Source organism: Nylanderia fulva, unplaced genomic scaffold (assembly GCF_048542155.1).
Source record: "Nylanderia fulva isolate GAGA-0341 unplaced genomic scaffold, ASM4854215v1 Scaffold3, whole genome shotgun sequence".
Classification (NCBI taxonomy): domain Eukaryota; kingdom Metazoa; phylum Arthropoda; class Insecta; order Hymenoptera; family Formicidae; genus Nylanderia; species Nylanderia fulva.
Window position 1 is genome coordinate 7,664,627 of NW_028190368.1, and position 19,389 is coordinate 7,684,015.

The following is a 19,389-nucleotide window of genomic DNA, read 5'->3' on the forward strand; positions in this document are numbered from 1 at the left end:
TTGTTTAAATTGTATACACCATTATAATTGTGACAAATCACAATCTATATTACACGCAACTCTTCCATAGATTACATGATATTGTCACTCTGAATTACAGATGTCGTACGAGAACGTAAACTCGATGGACGCTCGACGATCAGGAGTGACGAGTTTGAATCACCGTTACAACGCTCTCCACCGTAACAATTTAGTATACTAGTTAGTTAATTCATTAGAGGATAAAAGATTTAGAGGTCAGTAGGACAACAACGGCTTCAATGACGTTGAAGTTCGTGCGGCGGTGGCGAAGAAGAGGCTGAAGCGAAAGCGATGAAGGATGTTCTGCGCTGAACCCAGTCCGAGAGAGAATGAGTAAAGGAGGAGAAGACGAGAAGAGGAGGACGAGGCACGCTGAGACAACGTTTTTCCGGATGCTCGGATAACCCCGGAATGCTTCGTCGTTAGACAACATTGGCTTTCCCCTTTCTCCCTTTCACCAGCTCCCACTTCGAATCTGCATGTTTCTTTTGGATCCTCCGCGAGGTTAGCCTCTGTCTCCTACTGCCAGGTGAGAGATTACGTTCGAGCTCGAGGGCGCATAAGCGGAACATTTCGAGGATCCGATCATCCTCCCGGAGAGACGTGCCGTTCCGGAAGCACCGGAAGTCCGGGCCGAGCTCGTCATATACGGCGACGTATTACACTTGAACGCACGTCGTGTTGCGACGACATCAAAAATCGACGACATCAAAACCGACAATAGCCAAATCGCGAAATATCCCGTCGAAAAAAAAAAAAAAAAAAATACCTGTAGGGCTCTCGTCGTGTGTGTTCGTTGCCAGTTTGACGACGCGTCGTGTGTGCGCGCTTGCGAAAAAAAAAAAAAAAGGAAAATCAGAACCAAATCGATTCGAACGATCCTCAATAAGGATCCAATCGCGTACGTCAGCTGGATGGAACAGCTCAGCGATCACCGACACGAGAACCTAACGAATCTTTTGTACCGCACGCGAAGTGAACGAATGTAATCATCGCGATGAAGATCCCGCGCGACGTCATCCCCGACGACGACGGGACAGATAATAATCCCCCGCGCGAGACTGACGAAAGTAAAATAAAACGCAGGCTCTCTCGTCCCGAAGGCACGGACGAGAGATCGATATCTCTCTCCCAAAAAGACAAATGTCAATCATACGCTATACAGGGTGCTCGTCTGACGAAACGCATTTGAAAACTTTGAAAAAAAAGAAAAAGACAAAAAAAAATGAAAAAAAAAGCAGAGAATCAAGCGGCGAACTTGGGCTCAGCGCCGGTCCGACATCCCCGCCGGATATCGGTTCTCCTTAACGTTTAAGATTTATTAACATGTATGGCGCGCTATAGATTTTATATACTACAGGTAGAGAGAAAGAAAGAGAGAATGAGCGAGAGAGAGAGAGAAAGAAAGAGAGAGAGTGAAGAGAAGTTCGCGCGCGCCGTAGCGCGTCATATCGAAGAGGAGACGAGTCTCATCTTCGAAATCGCGCGCGTTCACAACACGGCGTTCTCGTCCTTCCCGATTAATAGCACTTATTACTATTATGGTTACGGTGATTATCATTATAATTATCGCTAAGTAAGTGACGCGCGAGTTTCCGGCCGAAAGTATAATCTATTCCGTTTATGGTTCCTGCGCGCGAACATGATCGAGAGAGAATAAAGTCGCGTGCGGGCGCGATCGCGATCGACCCGCCTGTCCCGCGATCGATTTCGCGATTCCGATCATCTGCTAGGATCGATGATCGACGGGTTGGCTTCGCCCGAACGGTAAGCATCGCTCGAGAAATGTCAGGCAGGCTGTGATTGTCCAGACGATGACGATGACGATGTTGCCAACGACGGTCCTCTTTAAGTTTCCGACGTTGTTCCGACAGGATAATATAATTGTATGCTAATAATTTTTCTGTTATCGTGTGAAAAGTAGGAGAAAATAGGGAGAAGGAAAAAATAGAGAAATAAGTAAAAGAGCGGGAAAAAAAAAACCAAAGAGAACAAATAATATAATCTAGTTATATATTGCGTAAAAACGCAATATCTGTCCTAAAAAACGCTTATCATCTCTGCGATACTAGAAAGAGAAATAAACTAGGGAAATATCTTCTTACGTTTGACTCTATCTTATAAGTATAAAAAATTGAGTTAAGAACGGTTCGCAAGCTGAATTTACTGTGCAATGATTTAAATAATCGGATTACGTTTCGTTCTATATTGTGGCCGGGACTTTTAATGGCTATATAGATACCAAGAATGTCGAACATATTTTTTTTTTCGGAAGGAAAGGGCCGCTGCCGGATGGCAGGTTCGATATGCCTATCGATCAATCGTGCGTGTTCATACGGAATTCCTGTGACTGAAATAGACAAAACATTTTTTGAACATTTCGCGTGCGATGCCCGGTCGGATACGCAGAGCGTCTCGGGCGATTTGTACGAACGTACGCGAAAGAAAGGGAGGAGGGGGAAGGGGGTGAGTGGAATGAATTGGTGGATGAAACAGACCGAATATATAAATTACGCGTAGGATAGGCGATAGGGTAGGTGAGCGATGGAGCGGAGAGAAAAACTCTGATCTAGCGGAAATAATCAACCAAAGTACCAACACAACTGACATATATATATACATATATAAATATATAAATATGAATTATTGAGAAAAAAAGAGGAAGTATATATATAAATATATATATATAAATATAAATATTATAAATATAAAATATATATATATATAATATATATATATATGCGTACGCACATACACATATGTATGTAACGCGTGTACGTGCGTATATACGTATCGATTGAAAGAAACTAGAAACTTAGTAAATTATTCTAGTTTTAGCTAAATCAACGTCTAATAAATTATTACGCGGAGACACATACATAAGGAATGGGAAAGAGGGCGAGTTTAGTGAGACGCGAAATTGCTGGATGCGTCGCGCTGCTATTTTTCGTTTATACATATATTACGTTATACACAAACATATATATGTATATATATATATATACATATATATACATATTGTACTTGCGTTCTTAGACGAGCAAAAAATTTTTTTTATTTTACAATCTGCTCCTCGAATTTGTTGTTCGTTCGGACGTACGACGCACGCGGTACGCATGTTCACGCGACACACGTACGCAATTAACGAACACCCAGTACGTGATTTGCGCACGTGCGCGTGTGTAATCGCGCATGCACACGTGTGTGCGTACGAGTTAATTATATGACGATGAGAGAGGCGCTTAAAAAAGAGAAGAACTTGGTTATCGACGAATGTGACGATACATAATATTAATATATGTATATATATATATATATTTATATATTTAACTATATATATATATATATATATGTATATATACATATATATACATAATGATAAACCAAATAACTCTAAAATGACAAAGATAAAGGAATAATATAATATAACAATTATTTATAGTACATATACATACATAACTTATACGATAACTACGTGATAACGTAAACATACGCATATATTCTTGTCATTTTTAGAAGGTTAAATTTATATAATATACATATATAAGAAAAAAGGGGGAAGCTATTAACGATGTCGGACGTAGTTGTCTCAACGACAGGAGACTCGCGGATATTTATAGGAAGTGCAAAAGTTCATCGTGATATTATCAGCAAGATTGTAGATAAAACTCTGCCGCGTCGCGTACACTACAACTCGTGCACGGATGCAAAGTGGAAGTGAACAAACCACGGGGTCCTTATTAATCATTCAACAGTTTTTGTCCGTCAAATTTTATTCCGATAAAATTTTTAAAACGAATATAATACAGTGTAATCGGATAAAAAATTATTCCATTTTGTTCCACACGAAAAAAGCCGGTAAAAAAAAACATTTTCGTGCAATCCGACTTGTCAATTGAATCAACGGAAAATCACCATGGTGGAAGCCATGTATACATACATGCACATATATACGGGAATCCTCCTCCGTGTACAAGCGCGCGTGTAAACATAATTAGAAATCACGGTCATGCCTAACTATCTTTGCACGCTCGCAGGATGCATCCATTAGAGGCTGCGTCCGTCACAGGATAGGATCATCGTCTCCGCAAACGGACATTTCGCTTCTCACGGATGATCGTTGTCAGCTCTCCGGCATACGTGCACGGGGTCTGTGTAATGCAAGTGCGCCAAATACAATTACGAGATGAATGGATTGGAACGGATTAGACGCTCCTCTACGATTCTCCTTGTCCGCGGATAGGTACGTCGATCCGGCCGCGTAGATTGAGTCGGACGGTTTCCATCCCTCCGGGTGATTTCCCATCGAGACCGTAATCACGCGAGTAGCGCAGACTCGCCCTCAAACACACAAGCGAACTTTCACGTTTTCTGTGGATCGCGTTTATTCTACGGTTACATCGTCAAGAGACGGCGCGCGGAAATTGAGTGATGGATCGCGTAAGGAAAATCTTTGCCCGCGTCTCTCGTGGCAACCGGGATCCGTTCTTTTTCGCGTATCGATTTTCGATATGGCGAGGATATCCGATTCTATCGGATGCTCTTTACTACGCGAATGTCTCGCACGAGCTGTAGATCGCGAATGGTTCGATTCTCCCGTGGAATTATTCGCACGCGTTCTTCGCTCTCGTGGGACGTGCAAATTTCAGGGAATGAGAGATGGAGAAAGAGAGGAATGAGATTACCCTCGAGCGACAAACTCGACAAAGTCCACTTGAAAGAAATCGCAGAGCGATACGACGCGGAGCGAACGCCCGAAGGTAGAAATTGAGATAAAAAGTGGTGCCAGATCGCTAACATGATATATAGATACACACACACACACACATACACACACACACACACACACACACACACATACGTACACATATGTACTACGTGTGCGCGCATCGCGCGACTCTCTCATATGCCATACAACAACATACATATACATATATGTATATATATGTATGTATATATATATGCATATACATTCTCACATACCATTGCGAGCGACATTCCTTAAGCGACATAAACACGCATACATGTACACATTAAGAGACACATATACCGGAAAGATGCTTCTATGCAAGCACCAATTGATAATATCATTACGATCTAAGCTTTTTAAAATCTAACAATACTAATAGCGAATATCAAGGAACACAACCTACCCTAATACCATAATGAATAACGCGATAGATACATATAAATAAAAAAAATATATATATATATAAATAATATACATATATAAATATATAAATACGAAGGTAATGACGATTGTAAACAAACCAAAAAAATACAACTATTTTATCCAAACAAAGTTTTTGCTACAACCGAAGTAGTGTGCATTCTTGCTATGAAGTAAGTGTGAAAACACAGGAGGATAAATAAAAAGATATTCTTAGTTCTAAGAAGAAATAAAATAATATGATAATATACAGTAATCTGTGAGGATCAGCTTTGAATTTATTTTTACATGACACGTGATTGTAATGCTGAGACGAATTCGATGCTCGCAATTAATGTTCCGGAATTCTGGGAAGCGATGTGCTCGTGCAAAATCCCAAACGTCAAAATACATCGCGTTCGAGAATCGAATTTGCGACTTGCTATCGATTTTGAGGCGTTCGACCCACTGTGTACGCGTGAATTCATTTGCGTTTACTAAACGAAGGTCGGTCATATGATTGCCAAACGAAGATTGATATGTCAGACAATTTGTACTTATATTTCAGTGAATGCAAATTAATTCACGGGCGAACTGGATCAAACTTAGACCGGGAAGAGACACAATAAAGGAAATAACTTCACATTTTAATGTACGATAAGATGATTGCAAGAAGGGAGTGATCGATATCAAACAAATTGATTTGTACCAATCATAAGATAAATTAGAGGCTCAACCCTTGTTTGTCAAACTCTGACATATAAGTGACATAAATTAACATTTTACGCGAATTAGCTGAAATTACGTTCTCGTATTAATTATTACCACTGTCTTCATATTTCATTTGCACAGTTCATGTCTCATTCTCAGCCCTCAAATCCGAAATGGTCGCGAACTCGATTGCTCGGCAGCGCGTTGTCATCACGAACGTCCGTCGATCTCGGGCGGTGTCCCACGAACGAACGACGAGCGCGATCCGCGTTCACGTGCTATTTCCTAATTAAACTGTGCAGCGATTCTCTTGCCAAAGCAGCGGAAAGGCCGCGCAGAGTCCGACGTTCGCGGTTTCGCCCCCGGCCGTTGTACGCACGCGCGAGAGGATGCGATAAGGGATGACAAGAACTCCATGCTCTCTCTAAGTCTGAGAGAAGGGAACGACAGCCGCCAGCAGCACCCGCCACCGTACTCACACACAAATAACAGCCAAAAAAAACCTATCAACCCTCACGACACCGCTACACCGCGTTGTTACCAAGTCCCAATTAGACGTAGAACGTATAAATTGGAATCAAGTCACGCGCGCCGCGACGCGATCCGTGGTGTCGGTGATACTAGGAAACAGGGTATGTTTTTTGCAATTATTTGCGTAACTTGTAAAAGTGTGACTAAGTGAAGTTAACGAGAAATAAATACATCTTCACGTACACACGCATGACACGCGTACACACATATATACAACAAGCACGCACACGTACACATAGATTTACGCATGCATATACACCGAAGAGTAATCAAGTCACGCGCGTCAATCTAACAAAAGAACCACACTACATGTCGCGCACATCAAATAGATACACGAAACGAGCGAGGCTGAAAAACACTTGACTCTAAGGCCAGGCTATTAATCGTATTACTTCTTACATATACGAGTAAACTAAATTAAAATGTGTGTGTCGTCATAGACTTTAAGCGCGACCGCTAAAGACCCATTCGGGAGTGGAATTTCATCGTCGTTTAAAAACAAAATCCTCTTCTTGTATCGCGTTTTGCTGAATTTTTCATTTCTTGCCGTGGTACCAAAATCGGTAATAATTACGCTCGTTCTTCCTTCCCTGTCCCACGTCACTCTCTCTTCTCGCCGTCCGCTCCTCCCTGTCAATCTCGCTTTGACATCGCGATCGCGGCTTCCTCGCCATCCCCCAATTCGCGCGTATCCCCCGTTTAAGGGAAGAACGCGAACCAGGCTGCAGACGAATCGCGACTGGTTATTGGTTCGAACAATCAGAACGATCGATGTCAATTTCATCAGATTAGACTTACGCGTTATTGTACTACGACCATCTTTTTTCTTTTTTTTTTTTTTAACAAAATTTTGCGCGATTTAAAGCTGGCCGTCGAGTTTTCTTCGCCGTGTCGTCGTGAAATCGCGGACACGAGAATTCCGTGTCATATCATCCCATGCTTCTCTCCAGCCGGCCACACTTCGATCACCCGGGACCAATCGTTCCTTCCCATCCCAAAAAAACAGTGCGTTTTCTATTATGCTATGCGACACGCGAGAGATCAGTTTTAGGCATGAATTACGCAATCTGGATTAACAAAATGTGTTTCCTCTCGAAGGCATGGTTTCCTTCCTTATTCTCTTGCACTTTTTCCTCCCACTTTGGAAAAAAAAACTACACAATACACACACACATATACACACAAGCCCGTCTTGGACCAACGACACGTGAGATGATGAGCGGGAGAGAACGGGGTTTTTCTGCGCCGCGGTTTACGATGCGAGTGAAGGACTTTAAAGACGGGGAGGCAAATCTATATTATCCTAGAATACATATATTATATATATACTAGAAACTCCACGTATAACGAGCTTAACGTAGTGCGCTGAATTCTGTATAATACGAAGTTTTTGATTCCCAAAGAATCTTTTCTTTCGTACGGCAAAACGAATAAGATACGTGACTGCGTTCGTTAAATAATCGCGTGTCCTTTTTCACAACAGCAAATGAGAGATTCAAACCAATTTATAGTTTATATACGGTACGCTATCATTGAGAAAAACGGGACAGATGACTTTGAGCTCTTTTCACTCCTTGCATTTGCAGAGTGATTTGGAGTTATTTTCTTATCTCTTTTCTACGAGTTTCGATCTGATGTTCTCAAAGTGCGTTCTTGTACGTACTATTTCGCTCAACGCTTGCTTCTATAACGCTTATTTCTACAATGATGCATGCATAATGTTTACTATCATATTTCTTACAGAAAGTTATTTCGGTTGTTTAGCTCGACGAATATAATCAAGTTGAAGTCATAGCTTACGTGAGATAAAACATTATTTCATTCTTTAATTATTTATTTGCAGAATCGATAATGGAACCTCTCAAAGAACCTCTTTTTAAAACTTACATTTTTCTAAATTTCTTTTTTTTAATGATAATTAAAAACGCGCAAAATCCAAGATTACAAAAAACTAGTAAAATTCCCTAATGATTTTTCCAATTGTTTCGCGAGATTTATACATACATATTTATGCAAGCCTTCGATTATTTTCGAGCTTGATTTAACATGTTTGATCATGAGTCTGAATTGATCTGTGTTAAATATACACGTGAGTTTGGCAGCATCGTGACCAACACATCAAATACTTTGCAGATGCGCGATAAGTTAACGACGTCCTAAAATATGCGAGTGTTAGAATAGAATAACACAATACAAACGTCGATTCGTGGCGCCGAGAGCGGACAGGATTTTTTCATTTTTTTTTATCACATTTAATGAAAATAAGAGAAACGAGAGATGACAAACAATCAATAAAATTTATCAAGATTATCTGCGACGAGAAGTTAAATTATTTTATTATAATTTTTAAGAAAAAATTAAAACGGATGACGATATGTAAGGACGTACAAAAGCCAAAGTTCGTTAGTTGTGCTAAAGTATAAAATGTTCCACGATTCTAGTCAGAAAGATAAAATTTATATTTTCATTTCGATTCTTTAAATGGCGTTTAACTCATTGACTGATCTTGATGACATAATAAATACTTTCAAAATAGCACATTAGAACCACGTCACGAATCGATAATAGCAAACCATTTATAGATCTTACGTTAGAAGATATATACGCATCGAGAAGAGAAGAAACTACGAATGTTAAAGCGAGGTACGCGTAACTAATTATAAGAACGCAAGTAGGGCTTGTGGTACGTAGCTTTTACGAGACGCTGGATAGCAGTTTTGAGAAAAAATTCGCGTATAGCATAGTTTTATATAGCGAGCCATCTTAAACGTATAAGGGAATGGAGATATAATGGTTATATTATAATTATCGCTAACGCGTATTTATTAAGAGTAAACGCACTATGTATAATCAGCTATCACGGGGACAGAATTTACACATGTCACACAAGTCACACAACGCTAAAAGGGTCATTCTAGAAATGCATATACATCGCATATATGTGTATATATGTATATATACATATATATGCGCGTATACAAATAGTACTTCGAATAGAGTATGTGCTAAGTCGAAAGGATCTGGTAAAAAAGACAAGCGTGAAAGGGCGTCAGAATGATGTAGTTCGGAAAAATAGAGAGAGAAAGCAAGTGTGTGTTTCGAAACGGATGTGTGTTTTGGAATGAACGAAGCGAAAAATATAACAGTGCGTAAGAAACACGACATTAAAAAGTTACTCTTGCAGACAGAACATATTTTAAATAATTAATCGCCAAAAGACAAGTTTTTAACTCTAATCTCGTAGCGCGTAAGATCAAGATAATTTAACATATATATTATATATACATATTATAATATATATAATATACATATATAAATAATATGATTGAAAGTCGACTCTAAAATTAAATTTAAATCGAGAGCACGTGGGAGGGCATAGAAAGTTCTTGTCAACGGCCACGCGCGGATGATAAATACGACACAAAAGATACTCGAGTTACAACGTTACAACGGATCTAGAAGAAGGAAGTGAGCGCGGCACGCGAGTGAAAAAGCCTCGAGTCATCGTCGCCCTCGAAAGCCGGTTTGTCTCGGAAAATTCCCGTCGATCGATATAAGACCCACAAGATTCGAATATATATTCGTCCAAATTCTAAAATCTTTATGCAATTTCGTAGCGCGCCGCGTCCGCATTTTCGTTGCGTATGCACGCAGCAGCTACCGGAAGTCCGGTGAACATAGATAGATCTCGAGAGAAAACACTGAGATTCTTTCAAATTAAATTTATTTGTCATATTTTCTCTGAATTCAAATCGGAACTAGAAAGTCGGAAATCCACCGATGTGATCAAGATGGACCGGACATCCGTTGCTATGCGAATAGTACGTACATATGAAGGATAATATAATAAATCAAAGTCGAATCGGCAACACACGGTGGGAGGCTGCGTATCATGAAAAAATGTAGAATCGAGATTTCTCGGGGAAGGTACCTTCTTTGTACGCACTTAATTTCAAATAATGAAAATAACGTTTAATTATTGGGTGCGTTCAGCGTTTTTAGGGTTTGTCAGTGACACTTAACACGCGAGAATAAAATGAATTCTTCGAATTTCTATTTATCATCGATGATTCGCGAGATTGACAGCGGCTTGCTGGCCAGCGCGAGCAGCTTCTAATTAGTTTCGCTTTTCGTTCGATGAGGTCTTGTTTCGATTAACGTGAGAGAGAGAAAGAGAGAGTGAAAACAATTGTGCCAACATGAATTCTTCCAAATTCTTCGTCGCTCCGAATATACAGCGTCGTGTACGTGAACAGCGAAATAACATTGTCCCGTTGATCGATATTCTTCGAAGCATGAGACGAATACTCGAGCGTTCTCATATTTTCTCTCTCGACACGATACAACCATTCGTTCGTGTCACCACGTAACTCACGGTCGGATTCCACTCTAATTTCTCTCTGTTCAATTACGCCAAAATGATATACCGCACACGCACGTGTGCAGAATAAGATCACGAACTTGACACAATTCACACAATTTCATAATTTTTTTTTACAAGGCTTCGAGGTTGAAAAGAGCCGGACCGGGATCGTGGAAATTATAATGCACCACTTCGGCGCCTGCTCGAAGTGCAACAGTTGGCTAACAAGTGGCTCTTTCGCACGAGATGCCGGCGTGATAACGTGCGAACGGCTGATGAAATAAAGTGCGATACGCTTTGGAGATGACACTCTGGCCAAAATTTCCCAATCGGTGTTCATTGTCCCTTCCCCGAAAATTCTATAATCGATCGTTATGACAGACCGCGTAGGAAAATGATGCATTGATATCGGTCAGCACTAACTGTTAACTAAATAAGTCTTCACTTTTCGGTAATAATTACGGTACAAATAATAAAATACAGATAAAAAGTAAAATCTGCAAGGGGATGACAAAGACGATCTAAAATGTCATAAATTATACTCTTAAGCTTTTTACCTCTCAAATACAATCTTTTTTAAATTTCCGAAACTTTGACATAAGTCAGCGAGTCACGTGGAAGAGAAGTTTCGCGTATCCGACGAAAAATCCATATAAAGTCGCGAGACATTGTTATCCTCCTTAGACTCTCGCTCTTAATTTTTCGTTGCGGTCTCGGGCGGCGCTGGTCGGCAGAGTATTTCGGTGACCCAAACGCCCGCACATGATACGCGCTCTCCACTCGTTCAAAGAATTCCCACGATCGATGCTAATGCATGCCGCAACGCTGTGATCCCACGATTTTAATAAAACGCATCTCTATTCTCGAAAGCTGTCCTCGAAAGATACCACATATTACTGTCGCGCGATTTTACGTATTTTATCGAGTCCCAAAGATGTATCTAGTCGAGTCGAACGTTTAGTAAAACGGTACTTTTATATTAATATTATTAGTACAGTGATGATTTTTGTCGCGATTATTTTCTATTTGCTTGATTATATTTATACCGGTAATATATTTATTTATTGGCTTATAGTTTTTCGCATTTCTCGTAACAATGCGCTTTTATTGTTTACTTGAGAGATGTTATATATACTGTTGCGAAATACTATACTTGTTAAATAAATCTCCGTAAATAAGCGAACCAACGACAGTTGCCCGTTGCTGAAGAACGGAATCGTTTCAAGCCCCAGATTGTACCGTCCACAGGCGAGAGTAGTATTTCTCGAATATAGTTAATTATTTTCCAGAAAATGGTTTATTCATCCACGTGTTTAACTAAAAATCTTAAAAAATTCCAATTGCAGAGGAATCCGAGAGCAAATATTATACATCAAAATAATTGTCAATTTTTATACCTGAAGTGATGAAATTATGTTTAAAATGTCTATTTTAAATATATGGTATATACAGATATCTATTAAATTTGCTTCGTTTGCATTAGTTGACATTTGATTTCTCGACTCTCAGATCATTTCACGTTGACGGGGATGAACCATTTTCAGGACAAACAGGCAAAACGCGAGCACAAAGTAAAACGATTCCTTGCACGCGTTGTCGACGGGTCACGCCGCCGCGCTCGATAACGATTGGCAACGATCGGCCCGGCAATTGTCGTTCATTAGGAGACGATATAAGTCTAATTATATGAAATCACGACGGTGCGCGCATCACGCGCATCGCGAGACTGACTTTAACGCTCGCTTTTACAGGAATTTCGGAAACAGTGCAATTACGACTTAATAAAAGTCTTACGGATCTAGTCAGATTGGGGAGAAGGGGGGAAAGTAAAAAAGCGCGCAAAATTTTTAGTGATCTCTAGTCAGGACACATCGTTTCTAAGTCCGTTCGGAAAAAATCGATCGATTGTATCGGACATTATATAGACACGCCCGCGCGCGCGAGCAAATCTTTGAAAATAATTGCTACATATATATACATATATATGTAGCAATTATATTAATATATACATATAGTCTAGGTGTCCTTACGAAAGTGCAAAGATTAATATATCGTGCGGCGGTCGGTATGAAAAAAGGAGTGCTTTATCACGGCGTGAAAAGAATTAAAAAGATTGATACACGGATACGCGACGTATATATTGATATCTATTGAACGCGATCCGTACGTTATTATGTAAATTTTCCTTTTTCACCGTCATTTGTGCTTAAACAGTGGAGAAGCAGCGTTCGCTAGTTATTTCGATCATTGCTACACACCCTCTTTCGAAGACGGCATGTCCGATCGACGATGTCGAGCATGGCGCGTTTCACTTGCGTTCTCACAGACTTGTGTGGATTTGCTTTCGACCGCCGTAGATTATCTCTGAGGACGATCCGACTGCATCCCGTACTCGAGGCTAAAAATGTAGAATTTTTTAACTGTATTTGCGACTATAACCTAACCTGTATATTTTTACATATTGAATATAGGATGGCAAATTTTGTGCGAAGGTCGACGCGCGCGATCGAGAAAGGCGCGGATGTGAGAATCGACATATAGAAAGAAAAGGAAGGAGAAGCACACTCGCGCGAGAATATAACATAGAGACGAATATACATGCATAATACGAACTTAATATAAAACTTGATAAAAATAACGAGCGTAACTCTTATACACACACACACACACACACTCACACACACACACATACTTGAGCGCGACATGACAAGTATTCTTGAGCCTTGAGGGAGAAAGATATTATACAGGTCGTAAGAGATGAAATCAGTTTTATTGTTGATTTCGGCGTGGCATACAATAAAATTTTGTAATTGGCGGTTCCGGGTCCGCACTTTCGCGCCCGGGGCCCAAGAGAACGTTGCGTAGTATAATCAAACACCGATATATAATGTGAGTCTTTCCTCGACCAGACCGGGGCGACTCTCGGGGGCGATCAGGATCGTCGAGAGCGATCAAACGGAATTTTCTCTTCGGAATCGTTGAAATCGAATCTATGCGAAGGAGAGAAAGAGGATGGGGAAGATCGAGGAGTATCGTCTATCGGTGATCCTGAGAACGCACCGTGACACTCGCCGCAACGCGTCGGAGGAAGATATCTGTACATAAAGGAACTGCAACATAGCACAGGGTGTACGTACATGCCGGTGCACACGTAATGTCCTATATAGCGGAAGTACTAACTATGATAATGCATGAAAATAATAAGACGTTCGCAGCAGGCCGGGCGCTTGATAATATATATGGACAAGTTTCGCCCCTTTTCCCCTTCACGATGAATCTCGCCCTCGCAGATGTGGAACGAAAGAGACCGTCGCCCCACGGCATATTAATTCACGATTTACGATCGCTACGCTCGCACTTTATGATGACGAGACGGAACAAAGCGCATGAGACGACGTATGTGTGTGTATGTGTGCGCGCGTGCGTGTGTGTATGTGTGAGAGAGAGATTGGGGGAAAGAATCGAATTCCATTTGGATTCGCCCCCAAAATTAAATTCAAGTTGGATCTTTTTCTTTCTATTCTTTAAGAATTATTCTTGATGATAAAACAATGCAGGGAATGTGCATTAATAGTTTATCTGCCTACTTAAAGTATTTTCATTTTTTTACGTATAAGTTTTTTTATGTACAATCATAGATAATTTTTTGATAATATGTTTTACTGTAAAATGAGAGATTGATAAAAGAATTTTTTTTGTTTTTTTTTTTTAGCTATGAGAGGAGCATTGTAATAATAATGTTTATTGCGAAACAGTATTAACATTTATAATATGCTAATGTTTTATAAGCAAATGTGCAAAATTTATGAATTGAATTCCGACGAGATGGTTGATTTATTTGTATTAAGATTATTATTATTGTTTTATTATTATTATCACTATTATATTAGTGGTACTGTTATTGCCGCTACATTATTAATATCACCAGCAAATGGCGATTATTTTAATTATTTATGCGTGTTAATTAAAGGACGGCACTTGGATCTCGAACGTAAAAGAATTTAGTGAAAAGCAAAACTTTATAACCAAATATGTGTGTAAGTCGAAGAAAAAGCGACAATTCTCATTTGTAAAACATGAATTCGATCTGATTGCGAGCGTATGCCGAGAGGACGATCGATGCCACGTATTAGATGAGAAGTAATCGATAAAATCGGTAGTAAAACAAGATGCGATAGAGCGTTATTAGCATATCAGCGTGTTGAGCTTAGAGAGAGAGAGAGAGGCGCGCGAAATAATAAGAGACCACGCGTGATAATAATATTACAAGTAGTATATGTATGCGTTTAGAGAGCGAAAATCACGAGAGCGAGAGAGAGAGAGAAGCATTGAATGAACGTATGATGGCTCGCGGATGTTTCGGAGCAACGAGAGATATTGTAATCAAACGTTCCTTCGTCGGTTTCGATGCTGTCGACGCTGCTAAATTATGTCGATAAAATCATTAATCAATATTGCGCACTCTTTGCGCTGTAATAAAAAAAAAAGGAACAACATACATCGTTATTAGAGATTACACTAATACGCAAAATTGCAGTATCGAATCAGCAATACGTCGTCTATGCAATTTTGCGCATGAAGTTTTATGAAAGTGCAGAAACGAGCCTAGAAAATAATTAAACGCAAGACTATATACGAATATCACGCGCGACAACATGTAAAGTAAATTAACAGTGAGAAATTTGCATATAGAGGACATATTGCTGTATATATGAACGATTCATACTGCAGTGTCGTTAACATCGAACGAGCCGATATCTACGCGGATGATCGCGCGCACAAATATGCGAAAACAAAGTGTACTTGCGTAATGAGGAGCGAAAGGAACGCTTGGACCCGAAGTCTCCGAAGCTTCACTGAGGCTTTTCATCGGCAGAATTTTTCGTCGCGCGAAAAAAGATAATCGTAATGAGCAAACGTTACGAGGAATGTGCGCTGCGAAGTCACAACTATTTATTATTCACGACGCAGCGAACGTCGAGAAATTCCGCCGACGCGTGTAAAAAATAAATAGTTATTTATAAAAAAAAAAAAGTCACTCTAATATCGAGGGCGAGAGAGGAGGGGTGAGGGAGGTGGTGGTGCAAGGGGTTGCGACGCAGGGATGGGAATAGCGCGCGAACGGAAGATATGCCATTTTTGAATTATTATTTTCATAAGGAACGTGTAATATAAAAATATATAATATATAATATATCGATATGGACGAATTAACAGCATCATCGAGACTTATGATCGCGACGGTGATGATGGTTAATATTATTATTATTATTGCTATTATTATGGTTATTGATTATGATTATTATGGAATGACGATGATTATTATAACGAGAAGAAGAAGCTAATGCAGTATATATATATATATAAATATATATATATATATATAAATAAAAGTAATTATATATATATACACTTAACACTTACGTTAGGAAGCTAGATACATACATTTGATGCAAGCGAGAAAATGGAGTAACCCACGCGTTCGACGAGAAGTCTAAGTGACATGAATTAACGTCGTACATTTCTATATCAAGATAAATCACGGGGACGTATATAAAGGACTAAACATTTTTTAGCGAACGTCGTGAATACGCGTATTTCGTCAAAAGTTATATGAAATACGAAATGGTCAAGTATCTACAAGAAACGCTTAAACATTTCATCGAGTTATATATATACAAATCATAATTTCTCTCTCGTATTTTAAAAGACATGTAAAATAATACTTCGTTAGATTTCACTTTTTGTTTCTCTCGTGGACATATTTTTCGTGGCAAAAACTTGAACCAAAGCAAATTATCTCGAAGTTATATCATGTCGAACTTGACCAGTATCGAGACAAAAAAAAGGGACGAAAAAGAGTTTCCCGACGTTCGCGCACATTTTTCGCGCCACGGACGTGTTCCCGTATTCGAACGTAAATTTGATGAGTTGTTCCTCCGTTCGTCTTTGTCTTACGTGAACGCCGAGCCGAAAGTTCTCTGTACGACGTACCTTATCCCACTTGAAGCTCGCATACAGATTACATAACTAGCTATTACGGACATGGCCATTAGCAGAGAAATGTACCATTCAGATAGTTTATCATTAAAGAAACGGTAATCATCATAGGTATATATTAACGACATTATTTATATTATTACGCATATTATATATAAATAATTGATAACAGATACTAATCCCCCCTAGGGTGAAATATTGCGTGGGGGGAAGGGGATGAGTAAGAAGGAAACTACGAAAGGGTGTCGCGTCCACGTGGGCGTTGACGGCGGCGGTGGGTCATTTTTTTCGGAATGACGTCACCGACACGAGAGTGAAAAAAATGATAATGAATAAACCGCCAATTACTTTAACTTCGACAGTACTATTATTTGTATATGCCGAACGATTATGCCGTTTTCAGCGCAACATATTTTGGCAATTCTCTTTGGTGGTATGGTTCATATGGTAGCGATCGCGTTAAGGTGAGAGAGAGACAGAGCGAGAGCGAGAGAGAGAAAGAGAGAGAGCGAGAGAGAAAAAGCGAGAAAGAGAGCGAAAGAGAACGGAGAAACCGGAGAGAGAGAGGGAGAGAAAGAGGAATAAAAGAATAAAACAAACGAACAAAATAAAAATCAGAAGTTTCTATACTTTTTACGGAGATTGTTATAGTCTAAGCGCACACTGATCAAGGCATTCGTCGCTCGGCAAAAAAAAGCATAATACAATTATTAATATAAAATTTATAACAGAAATAAAATAAATGAAGTTAATAAATATGTACACTGTATAATAAACATTATTTCCTATTAATAATTCATGCCTCTTTATTCAATCAACTATCATATATTGCAAATACATATCCACAATTTTATTACGCATTGTATAGGTTCCCTGTATGTATTTTCTATATGCTTTCAATTACAAAATTTTATTTTTATTATATTAATAAATGTGGTAAGTATATTTTTTACAAAATTTACTTACATTAATAAATATATCTGTATATATATTACTGTATATATAGATATTTTCATTTACTTTTCCAGTAATTCAAGGCGCTTGCTGACGCAAGTGATATTTTTAATATATAATATAATTTTTTAATTTAATATATATATATAATAACTTACAAAATATAAAATAAAAAGATAATCATTTTTTGCTAAAAATTGATATTGATATAAATTTTTCCTACGTAAACATAGAATTATGCAGCGATTCCAAGTCTTTCTCCCTCTCCACCGCTCGCTTCTTCTCTTTCCTATACATTTCATACTCTTCATCATCTGTTGGCAATTCATATCGGCAGAGTGGACACGAATTAGTCTGAAAATATAATATAATTTGAAATAATTTGAAATAATATGCAACAAACACTTATATGTATTAAATTAGTTTTCTTTTTTTGTTTTAATTTTTTATCAAATATGAAATTGTTTTTTATATATATTAACTATTCCTATATTACTTATGGTCATACCTTTTCTAACCAGGGTATAATACACTCTTGATGAAATACATGATGACAAGGCATCGATTTCGCTTTATCGTTCGCTTCGAATTCTTTTAAGCAAACCGGGCACTGTTTAATTTCGCTGGATTCAATCTTAATTTCTGGTAAAGTTTCTACAGCATTTTTCGACGCTGGAGGTGGAAGTTTTGCGTCCTCCCCAAGCAATTCCCACATGCCATAATCTCGTAAAAATCGTGCCATTTGAATCAGATGATTCGGTGTTTCTCCGTCACCTAAAGGCGTCCAACCCATTTCCTCGAAATAATCAGACATATCGTCGAAATTACAACAGAAACCTGTTTTGCACGTGAAACAACAACCTTAATCACCGCATTTACTTTCAGTGTAATCAATGATAATTCTTCTTTTATTTTTGATATTTTGCAATCTTCACTTTATTTACGAATATGTTTGTATTACTGTACAACTGTCACGTTGTCTGTAACTATCTGTCAAAAACCTCAAGTCATACTGAGAACAAGTAATCGTTGTTTGGAGCAGAGAACACAAGAATATTAGAAAGCCTTCGTTCCATCAAACATCGGAACGGAGACTACTGAAACTACATTGGACTTTAATCAATATTTAAGCATAAGCATAAATCAAGTTAGTTTTGCATTTTAACTTTATAGATATTAAATCTTATTTAAAATAAATAATTATATGTCTGGAAAAAGAATATATATGTCACTATTGGAAAGAAAAAAGCATATTTTTTTCTTGCTATTTCTATATAGCTTTGTTATGACCATAGTCTGATAAAGTAACTCTTCAGAGAAGAACTATCTTGAGTTTCTTGAGAGAGACACTCTACAAACACTGCTCATATTGAAACTCTTAACATCTGATTCCTAATTTAATATATTACTCGGTAAATAATTCGAAATTGACTATATTTCAAGTTTAATCCATGAGATATAAAATAGCTCAATCATTAATATTAATATTTTGTTTTACAATTGTATTAATTTATATATATAAAATAATACAATAATAATATAACAAAGTTATATAATGTTGTTAATTTACTGTATATATACAGATATTAATTACAATTTTTAATGAACTATGATTATAATGAGTTACAATATTTACGTGTCAAATAAATATTTCAAAATT

At 38.4% G+C, this 19,389-nt stretch overlaps 2 protein-coding genes across 17 annotated transcripts in view; one reads left to right on the forward strand and one right to left on the reverse strand.

The window, feature by feature from the left end:
* Window positions 1-17,570, forward strand: part of bru3 (CUGBP Elav-like family member bruno 3) — a 545,388-nt gene extending 527,818 nt beyond the window's left edge. For all 16 annotated transcript variants that reach the window (XM_029317918.2, XM_085484319.1, XM_029317917.2 and 13 more), the window contains one exon: window positions 101-17,570. The gene's annotated coding sequence lies outside the window, so the exon portion shown is untranslated. The remainder of the gene's footprint in view (window positions 1-100) is intronic.
* LOC114942531 (E3 ubiquitin-protein ligase RNF181-like) lies at window positions 16,674-18,779 on the reverse strand. Its single transcript, XM_029317902.2, has 2 exons — window positions 18,238-18,779; window positions 16,674-18,083 (listed from the first exon to the last, which is right to left on the reverse strand). Exons 1-2 carry the CDS (start codon window positions 18,541-18,543, stop codon window positions 17,949-17,951), a joined length of 441 nt encoding a protein of 146 aa, XP_029173735.1. The 5' UTR covers window positions 18,544-18,779; the 3' UTR covers window positions 16,674-17,948.
* Window positions 18,780-19,389: the final 610 nt, after the last annotated feature.